Source organism: Mus pahari, chromosome 17 (genome assembly GCF_900095145.1).
Source record: "Mus pahari chromosome 17, PAHARI_EIJ_v1.1, whole genome shotgun sequence".
Taxonomy (NCBI): Eukaryota; Metazoa; Chordata; class Mammalia; order Rodentia; family Muridae; genus Mus; species Mus pahari.
The window spans coordinates 67029798-67043617 of record NC_034606.1 but is presented as its reverse complement, the minus strand read 5'-3'; the positions used below and the strand labels follow the sequence as shown (position 1 = coordinate 67043617).

The 13820-nt window shown below is 49.1% G+C and overlaps 1 protein-coding gene across 2 annotated transcripts in view; it reads left to right on the top strand.

Moving 5' to 3' along the window:
- The window catches only part of Map3k12 (mitogen-activated protein kinase kinase kinase 12), a 17628-nt gene that overhangs the window by 2857 nt on the left and 951 nt on the right, over nt 1-13820 (top strand). Inside the window, exons 1-13 of one of the 2 annotated variants that reach the window (XM_029547737.1) lie at nt 4822-4864; nt 8339-8817; nt 9245-9428; nt 9592-9783; nt 10012-10170; nt 10256-10414; nt 11323-11431; nt 11644-11753; nt 11884-12000; nt 12088-12225; nt 12332-12956; nt 13139-13209; nt 13292-13553. In XM_029547737.1, coding sequence (XP_029403597.1) covers nt 8373-8817; nt 9245-9428; nt 9592-9783; nt 10012-10170; nt 10256-10414; nt 11323-11431; nt 11644-11753; nt 11884-12000; nt 12088-12225; nt 12332-12956; nt 13139-13209; nt 13292-13553 — 2571 coding nt within the window. In that variant the 5' untranslated portion in view covers nt 4822-4864; nt 8339-8372. Of the gene's footprint in view, nt 1-4821; nt 4865-8338; nt 8818-9244; nt 9429-9591; nt 9784-10011; nt 10171-10255; nt 10415-11322; nt 11432-11643; nt 11754-11883; nt 12001-12087; nt 12226-12331; nt 12957-13138; nt 13210-13291; nt 13554-13820 lie in introns of those variants that run through there. The other variant, XM_021217155.1, reaches the window with a different exon arrangement.

The following is a 13820-nucleotide window of genomic DNA, read 5'->3' as shown; positions in this document are numbered from 1 at the left end:
CTCTCTCTCTCTCTCTCTCTCTCTCACACACACACACACACACACACACACACACGCACACACACACATGGAAAGAAGTCAGCATGTGGCTAGAGCTGGGCCTGTCTCACAACCTCATGTATGACTGATATAGGTACCACTATCCACATTTAGATGCAGAACAGCTTTGTTAGCAGACCTTATATACTATAGGTCACCCAGCCAATCAGAAGCAGCCCCGGCCTCTGGTGGTCCTGAGGCCTATGGCTTCCCCATAGTCCAGGAGCATGAATTAAAAAACATAAAAACAAAACCATCATCTTTTATGCTAAAGGAAACTCAACATAATTACTGAAATAATATAGACATGAAGAGAGTTAGTAACTGACTTGTGCTACATACCTGTAATCCCAGCACTTGGGAGAAGAGACTGAAGGAGTTCAGGTCTGGGTTTTGCTATTTGAGGCGCCATCTTATTTAAGGAAGAGTTGAAACATCCATAATTTCACCTGTTACCTTTTTATTAATTTTTTCAAATTTACAGACATTGGTGTTCTGCCTTAATATTTGTTTGTGTGAGAGTGTCAGATCTTCTGGAACTGGAATCAGTCACAAACTACTATATGGGTGCTGCAGATTGAACCCAGTTAACTTTGGAAGGGCAGCCAGTGCTTTTAACCACTTAGCCATCTCTCCAACCCCCTTCCCTGTTACTTTTTTTTTTAGATTTATTTATGTGAGTACGTTGTCTTCAGACACACCAGAAGAGAGCTTGTGACCCACCATGTGGTTGCTAGAAATTGAACTCAGGACTTCTGGAAGCACAGTCAGTGCTCTTAACCACTGAGCCATCTCTCCAGCCCCCCAGTTATGTTAACACAGGGTCTCACCATGTAGCTTAGGTTGGCCTTGGACCCAAGATCCACCTGCCTTAGCCTCTCTGTTTACAGGCACATCTTAGCTCACATGGTTACTTTCAGATAGTTTTAAATGCAAATTCAGTTCTGGTTCTGTATATTCAGCTTCTTCCATGCTTGACTTACTGTTGGAGAGACACTGTGACCCATGACATGTGACCCATGGTCCTGCTCTCTGCTTTCTGAGCAAGGATGAGAGCTAATCTCAGCCATGCCACCAGAAGGGCTGACATTATTGCTTCATTAACCAGAGGGAACCAGCTAGGGGTAAGAACGCGGTGCAGCACCCCAGGCCTTCCCTGCAGTTTGCAGAAGCAAGACAGCAAATATGGAATCTCCATGTCTGTTGTCACATGACCACTGAAGCCTGACAGTATCATTGGTCCCGGGGTAGCAAAAGGTCAGAGACCAAGTCTCCCTTTCTTCTGATTAACCAGGAGAGCTGGTCTCCCTTGAATCCACAAAGACATGGTGTCTAGCTAGTTGGGAAGACAGAACAGATCTAGGCAAGTGGCAGGCACAGCTCACTGTACCGTCTCCTTTTCCTGCCCCTCTTCTGCCCTCAAGGCCAGGCAGGAGTCTCACAGAGACTTGACATAAGGCAAGGCTGCTGAATCAACCCTTCTCCCTGAGCAGCGCCACCCCCAGCCCCCTCACTGTCCACCTTACTGGCAGAAGTGTGATAATAGGGAACCTCTGGGCCTGACTGGGGAGAACTTGGGGATCTGTGTTCCCCCAGTTCTCAAAAGGTAACTCCCTATTTAAAAATAGGGCCTAAAAGAGTGGGCATTCTTTCCATGTGGGGAGAACTCTGGGGTAAGGACAACGGATCCTGTCAGAAGGGAGAGTAAACCTGCAGGCAGGCAGAAAGCACAGCTGCGTCCATCAGAAACATCTATCCTCCAAGGGTCTCAAAGGTAGAGAACCAGGAATCCCAAGCCATGGCCGCTTCCCCCTCTGCAGCCTCTTCTCAGACTAATTAGAAGAGAGTGGAACCTCCCAGCCTGCAGGAAAATGATGTCCAAGCAGGCAGGGAGAGTTTGGTGTGAGAACTCAAGGCACGGGCAGATGGCCACACCTCTGAGCAAAGCCTCCAGGACTGGCCCACCACACAAGCCATTGGATGCTGCTGTTAAAGCAAGAGAGCTAAGGGAGAGTTCACAGAGTTCCCCTGCTCCAGCCTTGCTGCCTCCTCTGGCTGGTGGGAAAGCCTGGGAGGACCGGGGTGCATACAGGTCCTAACTCTGTAGCCTTCCTGTGGGACCCTGAGTGAACCATCTGTAAAGCAGGAGAACTGGGTGTCTTTCGAGCCTCTCCTTTGGTGGATAAAGGCAGGGACCACTGTTCCCTTGCAGTCTGACACAGATGCAGTCCACATTTAATCCCTGTGGTTCAGAGTGACAGAAGAATCCCTCCCCTATGCCCCACCCCCAGGCACTGCATAATTGATGGCCAGGGAGACAGGTTCCCTCCCCCAGGGTGACCGAATGTCTGGGCCCGGGGCTTCTATTCCACCACCCGCAAAGCCCAGGCGCCAAGACCCAGCTGGGGTCAATGAGACACAGCTGGTGGGTCAGAAATAAAGGAAGCAGAAAGCGGGACATTTGCTGGGAAAGAGGAATCTCCAGTTTACCATGGCTCCCTGGAGACCCTCAACCCTCCCTGTCTTCTTTCAGGTCAATCTGGAAGATCTGTCATCACCCTGAGGGGTGGTAGGGGTACCCTGAGCATGGCTGAATACCCTACCTGGGTCTCATCTCCCAGCTTCTTCAGCTATTGCCCCTGCTCTGAAAGACGAGCAGGTGAAATGGCTTCTCTGCTCTCCCCAGCTGCTGGCCCTGGATACCACAGGGCCCTCTGGGGATGCCTGTGTGATCTGAGGCAGGCAGAGCAGCAAGCAAACCGATTCTGAGGGTGTCATCTCTCTGTGACTAAACTAAGCCCAGATGATGGGGGTTGGGGAGGGGAGGGGGACACACAAACCACTTTAAAAGGCCTGGTGGTATGAAACCCAAAACTCAGCTTCTAGATAGGAAACAGACTAGGGAAGGGAGAGGCGGTCTGTCTGATCTCCATCTTCCCAAAGTTCTCTGCTTTTCAGGCCATTCTCTAGGTTTGAAGCTGTTGGCCAGTCTCTTACCTAGTTCCTTGGACTGTTCCTTTCTTGTCCCAACTCCATTTCTTAACTTATGTGTGGTACTGTACCCCAAAGCATCCCCACGAGTCTTCCCCTCCAATCCCAGCCACTTTTTCTCCACCAGGTGCCGAGCCCAGATAACTGAGGTCAGAGGAAGGTGGGCTTCAGAGCACCCAGGTGGGGATGCTTGCGGGCACCTGCATGCTGGCAGCAAGCATAGCCTACCCTCGCCAGCCTGCCCAGGTCAGGGGCGGGCTCCTGCGCGGCCCCGCCCCTGCCTCGCGTTCACGTGACCCTGGGCTAATCTTGTCCTGGTGACTTCACGGGCCCAGTAGTCATGGTTACGCCGCAGCGCCCAGCCCTTCCCCCAGCTGGCTGTGCTCCCTTCTCCCCTCTTGGACCCCTCCCACAGCCGCGCCCCCAGCCCCGCACCACGTGACGGTCGGGAAGGAGGTCGACAGGGGATGGGGCGCCGTGGCAGTAACCCCTTCCACTCCGCTTGCCGCGGTGCGGTCACTGGTGGCCAGGCGGTCCAGCAGGTGGGCCGAGAGCTTGCGAGAGCCCCAGCCTCGGGGCCTTGGTGAGGGAGGCGGAAGCCTTGGGGTCGTTTGCAGGAAATTCTCTGGTGCGTTTGCAGGCTGGTCTGCTTGTAATTTACCTTACAATAGACACCGTGGCTCTCCAAGCCGCACATTTTGTAGGCTATGACAGCAGTTCAGAGGCTGTGGTTCCTGATTTCTGGACCTTGGTTTTCTCTAGACCGTAGGAGAACTAATAATGCCTTCTTTGCTAGGCTGTTAATGAGGGTGCAGGGAACTGAGAGATACACGGAGCATGTGCGGCCCTGGGTGGGTAGAGCAATGCTCACTACTCTGGTTGGAAGCTGAGTGGGAGCCATGGAGCGGGAAGCTCAGGCTTTGCCCACCCAGAAGGGAATTAACTAGACAGGGTTGGAACTTCACAGAAGACTTGCAGGTTGAAGTGAGACTTGGGAGACAAGAAGGGTAACCTTGTGACGCCAGTGGGGCTAATAATGTCAACTGTATTTGTATAATTTTTAGTGTTTTAATGACAGAGAGTATGTGTGTGTTTGTGTTTTGAGCTAATGGCACCTCGCACTTGCAGGGCCTTGGATCCCCTGGAACAGGAGTTATAGGGGTTGTGAGCACCATGTGGATGCTGGGAATGGAACCCCAGTCATCTGCAAGAACAGTAAGCACTCTTGACCCTAACCCATCTCTTCACCCCCGTCGCATATATTAATTACACATAATAATGGGTTTCACTATTACATTTTCATACGTGTGTGTAATGTACTTGATCACCCATATTCCCCATAACTCTGGTTCCATCGTTCCCATACCCTTCTTGTCCCCTTCCATTGTCACACCGGGTTTTTTTGTTTGTTTGTTTGTTTTTGTGACCCACAGAGTTTAACTAGGTTTGCTAATAGGATCATGAATGAGGGTTAATTTACAGTATCACTAGCACCTTATCAGTGGCTATACCATCTAAGAAAATGTCTTTCCTTCTCCCCAGCAACCATTAGCTGCATGTATAGACTCAACAATAGAGGACCAGAGGGAGGGAAGAGGTGATGTGGTGTGAGCCCTCTATATCTCAGGATTGCATGTTCACATATCCAATATGTGATAACAACTGTATCTTATGCTGATAATCAATATATCCCTAGAGTTTATGGGTTTGTTTGTTTGTTTTTAAGACAAAGTTTCACTCTGTAGCCTAGGCTGGCCTGAAATTCACTATGAAGCCAGAGATGACCTTGAACTTCTGATCCTCTCAGCTCCATCCCTGAGTGCTGGGACTGCTGGTATGTGCCGTTATGCGTGTGCTGTTGGAGACTGAACTCAAGGCCTCTTCCATGCTATGCAAGCACCCTACCAACTGAGCTATATCCCCAGCCTTAGAGTGGGATATTGTATTGAGGATTAATTTCAGTAATACGTTTATACTAAATGCTAACTTATGTAATAATTTCTTGAAAAGTTCACATTGTCTTTGGATACCATAATTCAGAACCCTGATATAGCTTTGTGTCCAGGGGGGCCTAGATATCAACATAAGTAAGCCACTAAGGTATCTAAAGCAAACAGGGCCGATGAGTTTGTGTTTTGGGTCTTTCAGAAGTTGGATAAGATATTAAGAAAGAACTTAAGAGGCATTTGTCCTAGGCCAGGTGGTGACAGCTAATGAGGCAGTATAAGGACAGAATGACAATGTGTAATTTGTTTTAAATTTTTAAAATTACTGTATATTGTGTATGACTGTTTTCCCTGTATGCATGTATGTGTACCAAGTGTGTGCCCATTGGATTCTCTGGCACTGGGGTTACAGATAGTTGTGAGCTGCCATGTGGATGTGACATTCAAACCCAGATCAGACTCTGCAAGAGCAACTAATGCTCTTAGACACTGAACCCAGCCCAGGATGTAGGATTTTCAGATGTACTAGTCACAGAATCAACGGAGGTGCTTATTAACTATGCAGATCCCAAACAAATCCCGTACTCAGTGAGAGTCTTCAAGAGAAAGGATGGTTAGGCAAGCTGAGACTCTGTTTCCCAAACTTCCTTTGCATCATGCTCTCAGCATACTCCTCTGTGGCACCCCACACACACTGTGGTTCGTTCCCAGGAGAGTTCCGCAGGGGCTGAAGAACTTGCCTCAGAGTCTGTTAGATTGTTGTCAGGGGACCTTGCGTCTCATCCTGTGATATCCAACTAAACATGTGGCTGGAAGAGTAGTATGACTCTTGGAGTCAAGTTCTGAAGTAAGCCTGAAAAATTGGGAGAGCTTGTTGTGCCTGAGTGCCGCCTAGTTCAGCTCTTGGTATGACCAGAGAACTTGACACTTAACTCTACTTGACTTGAATCAAATGTAAAACTTAGAATTTTGCTGTTGTATTTGTGGTGCCAGCTAGGAACTAGACCCATGACCTGTGCCTATTTGTGTTGTATTTTCTGTTTGCTTCTCTTTTTTTTCTACATAAGGTACAGCATTATGTGGCCCATGCTGGCTTCAAATTGAGGATCCTCTTGCCTCTCTTTCTCTCACATGCTGGGATATATGGTACGTACCACAGGCCCAGCTGGATGTGTGGATGTGGGTCTTTTGTAGCTCAGGCTGGCCTCAGATTCCTACTTATCAATGACCTTGAATGTTTGATCCTCCTGCCTCCAGCTCCCAAGTGCTGGGGTGATAAGCCTGTGCTCCGTGCTTGGGTTTATGCAATCCAGGGCCTTTTGCCTTCTAGGCAAGCGCTCTACCTAAGCCACATCCTCAACCCATTTTTATTTCACACAGGGTCTCCTTTATTCAGACCAACCTCATATTAGCTGTGTAGCCAAAAATGACCTTGAACTGATAACTGCCTCCACCTCCCCAGTGCTGGGATTACAGGCATGCACCACCACAGCAGGTTTATGTGGTGCAAGGGCTCTGTGCATGCTTGGCAAGCACTTTACCAACTGAATCACATCCCAGTTCCTAGACTTGTGATTTTTTTTAGTGCTATTTAAGTAGCACACAGCTATTATTGCCTGGAAAGCTGAGTCTTGGTTTGGGGAGCTAGGGGAGTAGGATGATGGGGAAGAGAAAAGAGAGGAACCCTCTTTTGACCTCCAGAAAGCAGCTGATGAAGGATGAGATGGACTCAGAAGAATGATGCTGAAGGCCAGAGCTTCACACAGCCAACCCCACTGGATAATTCTGCCCTCGACCCTTTTCTTTTTCCAGTTGTGCCGAGGGGATAGTACAGCTCTGTGCTTATGGTTCTAGACACAAGATCACATCTCACTGGAGAGGCCTAAGTAGGTACTTGTAAGCACAGAGAAGAGAGATGGGACCAGATACTAGGTGTTCCTGGGAAGGCCTCAATGACTATTAACTAGGGAAGCCCAGGAACATCACCTGGGTACCTGAGTAGAAAGCCTGCCAGTACCATATATTATTCCATATAAGGGGGGTCTAGGTGCATTACCACCGTGTGTCCAAGATTTAGATCCAGGGTAAAGTGATCCCCTAGGCTGGAGTTAGTGGTATACGCCTTTAATCTTAGCACAAAGGAAAGAGGCTGGCTATTCTACATAGAGTTCCAGGACAACCAGACTTATATATGCATGTGTCTATTTTGTGGGAGGGGAGGATCTGATTTCATGTAACATCTGTGTGTTTTAGAGTCAACATCAGCTGACAATGGGTTCTGCAGGGGTTAATGACAACTGCACAGCAAAGAGGAAGTATTTCAGTTGCCTTTTTTTTTTTATTGAGACAAGGTCTCACTGTACAAACAATGCTGGCTTTGAACTCTGCCTCCCAAGTGTGTGTGCCACCACACGAGGCCTAGTTTTATTATTAGTAAAAAAATACATACATTTTTAGATTTATGTGTATTGGTGTCTTGCCTGCAAGTATGTCAATGCATCATGTATGTACAGTGACTGGGGAAGCTAGAAGAGAGTGTTGGATCACCTAGAACTGGAATTTCAAATGATTGGTAGTGATGGAGTAGGTTCTAAGACCCAAAGCCAGGTCCTCTGCAAGACCATCGAGTACTCAATGCTGAGCCATCTCCCCAGCCCTTGCTTTTATCTTGCCATGCTGGGATTCAAGTACATAAATTAAATGTTGCATTTTGTTGCCAGGCAGTGGTAGCACACGCCTTTAATCCCAGCCCTTGTGAGGCAGAGGCAGGCAGATTACTGAGTTTGAGGACAGCCAGGGCTACACATAGAAACCCTGTCTCGGGGGAAAAAAAAAAAAAAAAAAAACGAACTACCGAACGGAAGAATGAGAGAGAAAATGTTGCATGATGGAACTACGCTCACACCACCACCACCTTTTCTTTTGCAGCAGTGGTTAGTCCAGTGCCTTGCACATGCTGAATGCTTTGTATTACACTACTCTAGCCTTTGTACTTGAGTTTGATACTTTAAAAAAAAAATTGTGGGGGTGTGAATGTGCTATAGTACGTGAAAGGCCAGGACAACACTTGGGGGTTGGTTTTCCTTCCAGAGTAATTCACTAAGCTTGCACAGCAAATTATTTTACCCACTGAGCCTTTCTTTAGCCAGTACCTGAGTGGGGTTTTTGCTTCCCTCTGATGATACTCAAGTCTATTATTTGTTTACAAGAATATTGTTGATCACTAATCAATGCCAAGAAGCTCATCTGTATTAGGTTTCCCGTAGGGTACGGAGAGTTGACACTCAGGCCAACACCAGCTATGTACTGTGAGCTCTTACAGTAACTTGGCTGATGGCCCTTCCCTCCTTAATTCCTTACAGGGCCCGCTGCTCAGCACACCTGGCTCCAGAGACCATGGCCTGCCTCCATGAAACCCGAACACCCTCCCCTTCCTTTGGGGGCTTTGTGTCTACTCTAAGTGAGGCTTCCATGCGAAAGCTGGATCCAGACACTTCAGACTGCACCCCTGAGAAAGACCTGACACCTACCCAATGTGTACTTCGAGATGTTGTGCCTCTCGGTGGGCAGGGTGGAGGAGGGCCCAGCCCCTCCCCAGGTGGAGAGCCTCCCCCAGAGCCTTTTGCCAATAGTGTCCTGCAGCTACATGAGCAGGATACAGGTGGGCCAGGGGGAGCCACTGGGTCACCTGAGAGTCGAGCATCTAGAGTTCGAGCTGATGAGGTGCGTCTGCAGTGCCAGAGTGGCAGTGGCTTCCTTGAAGGTCTTTTTGGCTGCCTGCGCCCTGTCTGGACGATGATTGGCAAAGCCTACTCCACAGAACACAAGCAACAGCAGGAAGGTAGGCCAGATCCCTGTAGGAACAACCCTCCATTTCCTCCAACAGTCCTACCAAACCTGCCAACCACTTAATCAGCTTTATTTTCCTTTACATTTGTTTCTGTGCTAGGATTAAACAAACACTACATGCTAGATAAGTGGTTTACTTACTGCGCAGCTGAATCTTCAGCTCTTCAGTATTTTCTCACACTGCTAGGAAACTGAACCCAGGAACTTAGGTTTTACACATCCTAGCCAAGTACTCTACAAATGAGCTATATATACCCTTATGTCCACCTAGCTTTTCACAAGACCACCCAAGTATTTCCTTCACTAGACTTTTCAGCCTACTTTGTTTTCTCATCATTGATATATTCAGCCAGCCCTTGAGTGTCTCAGGTTCCGTGCAGGTCTTTCTGAGCCTGTGGCACTGTGCCTTCTACCTACAGACCTTTGGGAAGTCCCCTTTGAGGAAATCCTGGACCTGCAGTGGGTAGGCTCAGGGGCTCAGGGTGCCGTTTTCCTGGGACGCTTCCACGGGGAGGAGGTAGCTGTGAAGAAGGTTCGAGATCTCAAGGAGACTGACATCAAGCATCTTCGAAAGCTGAAGCACCCCAACATCATCACTTTCAAGTGAGGTCCAGGGCAGGGGCTGGGGATACCAGGACACACAGGACTCCCCTCACCTGGGACTATATCCCCCTTTCTCAAAGGAGACCCAGAAATGGCATGGGTAGAAATGTAGGTCCCAGGTACACAAGGCAGATATTAAGCTTTACCCCTGTCTGGCCCTCAGGGGTGTTTGCACACAGGCCCCCTGCTACTGCATCCTTATGGAGTTCTGCGCTCAAGGACAGCTATATGAGGTGCTCAGGGCCGGCCGCCCTGTCACCCCCTCCTTGCTGGTTGACTGGTCCATGGGCATCGCTGGTGGCATGAATTACCTGCACCTGCACAAGATTATCCACAGAGACCTGAAGTCACCCAAGTGAGTAAGCATGCAAGCTGATGTGCGTGTAGGTCACCTACCCGTGGCAGCCTGGCCACCTCCCTACATTTTAGGTTCTGCCCTAAGTCCATCCCTTCCAAGTGGCAATCCCCTGGAGGACTGTGGTGAGCCTCTCAACTTTAGGTGTCTCAGATATTCTCATAAAGTAACAGCAGTTAAATGGGGTTTGGAAGGATGTGGATCCTGGCTGACTACACTCTTTACCAGCATGCTAATCACATACGACGATGTGGTGAAGATCTCAGATTTTGGCACTTCCAAGGAGCTGAGTGACAAGAGCACCAAGATGTCCTTTGCAGGAACAGTAGCCTGGATGGCTCCTGAAGTGATCAGAAATGAACCCGTGTCTGAAAAGGTCGACATCTGGTAAGCACCAGGATGAGACTTTTAGGACTGGTACAGAGGTCATACAGGCCTGGAAGGACCCTTTCAAATGATGTTTTCTCCTCAGGTCCTTCGGGGTGGTGCTATGGGAACTACTGACTGGAGAGATTCCCTACAAAGATGTAGATTCCTCAGCCATCATCTGGGGTGTGGGAAGCAACAGTCTCCACCTGCCTGTACCGTCCAGCTGCCCAGATGGTTTTAAAATTCTGCTTCGCCAGTGCTGGTAAGGATGCCCTAGCTGGGAGACTGGACTGACAAAAGGAACATCTTCTAGAACTCAAGACATCTAGGCTCAGATGTCCTTAGCAAAAGTAAGCCAAAGCTTTCTAATCTCTCCAAGGTCCAGGACCCAGAATGCGCACCAAGGGAACTTAACTTACAACTGAGGTCAGGCTGCACTGGCCTGCAGAAAACACATCAGATTCAAAGATTTGCATCACATCTTCTTTGAACATGTATCTGATTTGACCCAATGAGCAGTATTCATTGTGTCAGGTTGCTGTAAAGCAAAAAAGACATCACTGACCTTAGTCCCCAAGTAAGGAAGACTGAACCCGTTACTGACATCCCCAGTGCTTCCTTTGATGGAATCAAAAAGTTGTGGGGAAAGGTGTGGCCCTGGCTGGCCTTGAAGATGCTATGTAAACAAGAATTAAAGGTATATGCCACCACAACCAGACATCAAAAGCTTTACTTAGGTTTAAATATTAGAGCCAGGAACTGGTGGTGGCACATGCCTTTAATTCCAGCACTTGAGGAAGCAGATGCCAGCCTGGTCTACAAAATAAGTTCCAGGAGCCGGGCGTGGTGGTGCACGCCTTTAATCCCAGCACTCGGGAGGCAGAGGCAGGCGAATTTCTGAGTTTGAGGCCAGCCTGGTCTACAAAGTGAGTTCCAGGACAGCCAGGGCTATACAGAGAAACCCTGTTGTCTCGGAAAAACCAAAAAAAAAAAAAAAAAAGTTCCAGGACAGCCAGAGCTACACAGAAAAATTCTTTCTCAAAAAATCAAAAGGGGCAAACAAACAAACTAGGTTAATTTTGGTGTTAACAATGGTGTCAGATTACACTCTTTTCCTAAAGATGCTCTGATTCTGTTCTAAGCCTCCTTCCTATATCACAACTCCTTTAGGAACAGCAAACCACGGAACCGCCCATCATTCCGACAGATCCTGCTGCACCTGGACATCGCCTCAGCTGATGTGCTCTCTACACCCCAGGAGACTTACTTTAAGTCCCAGGTGTGCTTTGGGTGGAAATACAGACCTTTGACCCTTGCAGCCATGGCAGCTTTTGATGTGACCAGTAAATGAGACTGAGTAGATTAAGTCCTTAGAGAAACGTCCATTCCCTTTTGTAACTTAGAGTGGCTCAGGCAACCTTCCAAGAGCACAGGTCTGTGAGGTGACAGGGACTCAGTCCTCACCCCTCCCCCATGTCTCTCCATCCCTAGGCAGAATGGCGGGAAGAAGTAAAACTGCACTTTGAAAAGATTAAGTCAGAAGGGACCTGTCTGCACCGCCTAGAAGAGGAGCTGGTGATGCGGAGAAGGGAGGAGCTCAGGTATGTGCCTGTTTAGGAAAGTGAATCTTATCTAAACAGCAGGGGCCATTCATCATGGAGTCAGAGAACAGGGTCCACCTCGGCCGCAAGCGAACCCAGCTCACCGTGGGAAAATCATCTGCCCTTTCAGACATGCCCTGGACATCAGGGAGCACTATGAACGGAAGTTGGAGAGAGCCAACAACCTGTACATGGAACTGAATGCCCTCATGTTGCAACTAGAACTCAAAGAGCGGGAATTGCTCAGGTCAGTAACCCTTAAGACAGTAGTGCATCCCCGGTTTTCAAGAAAATAACCAATTTAGGAGACCCAACTGAGCCTGGATTTTTTTAGGCGAGAGCAGGCTTTAGAAAGGAGGTGTCCTGGCCTACTAAAGTCACACCCTTCCCGGGGCCTCCTCCATGGGAACACGATGGAGAAGCTCATCAAGAAAAGGAACGTGCCACAGAAACTGTCACCCCATAGCAAAAGGTGAGCCTCCCATGAGGACTAAGGCTTGCACGTTGCAGGAGGGATCCTTACAAGGATCTCTTTAGTGGGGGAGGACTTAACCACTGTACTTTCCCTCCCTTCCCAGGCCAGATATTCTCAAGACAGAGTCTTTGCTACCTAAACTAGATGCAGCCCTAAGTGGGGTGGGGCTTCCTGGGTGTCCTAAGGGCCCCCCTTCACCTGGAAGGAGTCGGCGTGGCAAGACCCGTCACCGAAAGGCCAGTGCCAAGGGCAGCTGTGGAGACCTGCCTGGGCTTCGTGCAGCTTTGCCACCCCATGAGTCTGGAGGACTGGGAAGCCCAGGGGGCCTAGGAGTGGGCCCTTCAGCTTGGGATGCTTGCCCCCCTGCTCTCCGTGGACTCCACCATGACCTTCTACTCCGAAAGATGTCATCATCATCTCCAGACCTGCTATCAGCAGCACTGGGAGCCCGAGGCCGAGGGGCTACAGGGGGAGCTCGGGATCCTGGCTCACCACCTCCACCCCAGGGCGATACTCCTCCAAGTGAGGGATCAGCTCCTGGTTCCACCAGCCCAGATTCACCTGGGGGAGCTAAAGGGGAACCACCTCCACCAGTAGGGCCTGGAGAAGGTGTGGGGCTGCTGGGAACTGGAAGGGAAGGGACTGCAGGCCGGGGAGGAAACCGGGCTGGGTCCCAGCACTTGACCCCCGCTGCGCTGCTGTACAGGGCTGCTGTGACTCGAAGTCAGGTAAAGTATGGGGATGTTCTTCTGCCCCACACCTAATTTCCTTAAAATCCTTCATCTCCCTATGGGTCCAAGTGCTATACCCCAACCCACTCAACTATGTATCCTTGCCCGATTCTTAAATGACTTGTCATTTTTGGACTGGTTTACTTACACACACCTACCCACACCCGTCTCTACTGTAGAAACGTGGTATCTCATCTGAAGAGGAAGAAGGAGAGGTAGACAGTGAAGTAGAGCTACCTCCAAGTCAAAGGTGAGTGGTGCTGTAATGGCATCTTTCACTTTGGGAACTTTAAAGGACCCTACACAAGCTGTAACCATGCCTCGACTTTTAGGTGGCCTCAGGGCCCGAACATGCGTCAGTCACTATCTACATTCAGCTCAGAGAACCCATCAGATGTGGAGGAAGGTACAGCTAGTGAGCCTTCCCCAAGTGGCACACCAGAAGTTGGCAGTACCAACACTGATGAGCGGCCAGATGAACGATCTGATGACATGTGCTCCCAGGGCTCAGAAATCCCACTGGACCTACCTACTTCAGAGGTGGTCCCTGGACGTGAAGCCAGCTCCTTGCCCATGCAACACCAGGATGGCCAGGTAAGTTTGAGTCGCAACTACCAGACACTGAAAAGTGGACTGGGATCAGAAAACCCAGTCATTTGAGAACCTAAAGATCATAATTCCATAGCCATGAAAACAAATATCCATGTAAGTAGTAGCTGAGAATTAACGGTTCCAAGCATATAGTGCCTGATGTTTAATTTGTATGGCAGTTTTAATGACACTAGTCATCAAGGTACCCTAAAAGGAGTCTAGCATAGTGCCTTGGACCTATGAACAGATTTTTTTTGTTTGTTTTGGTTT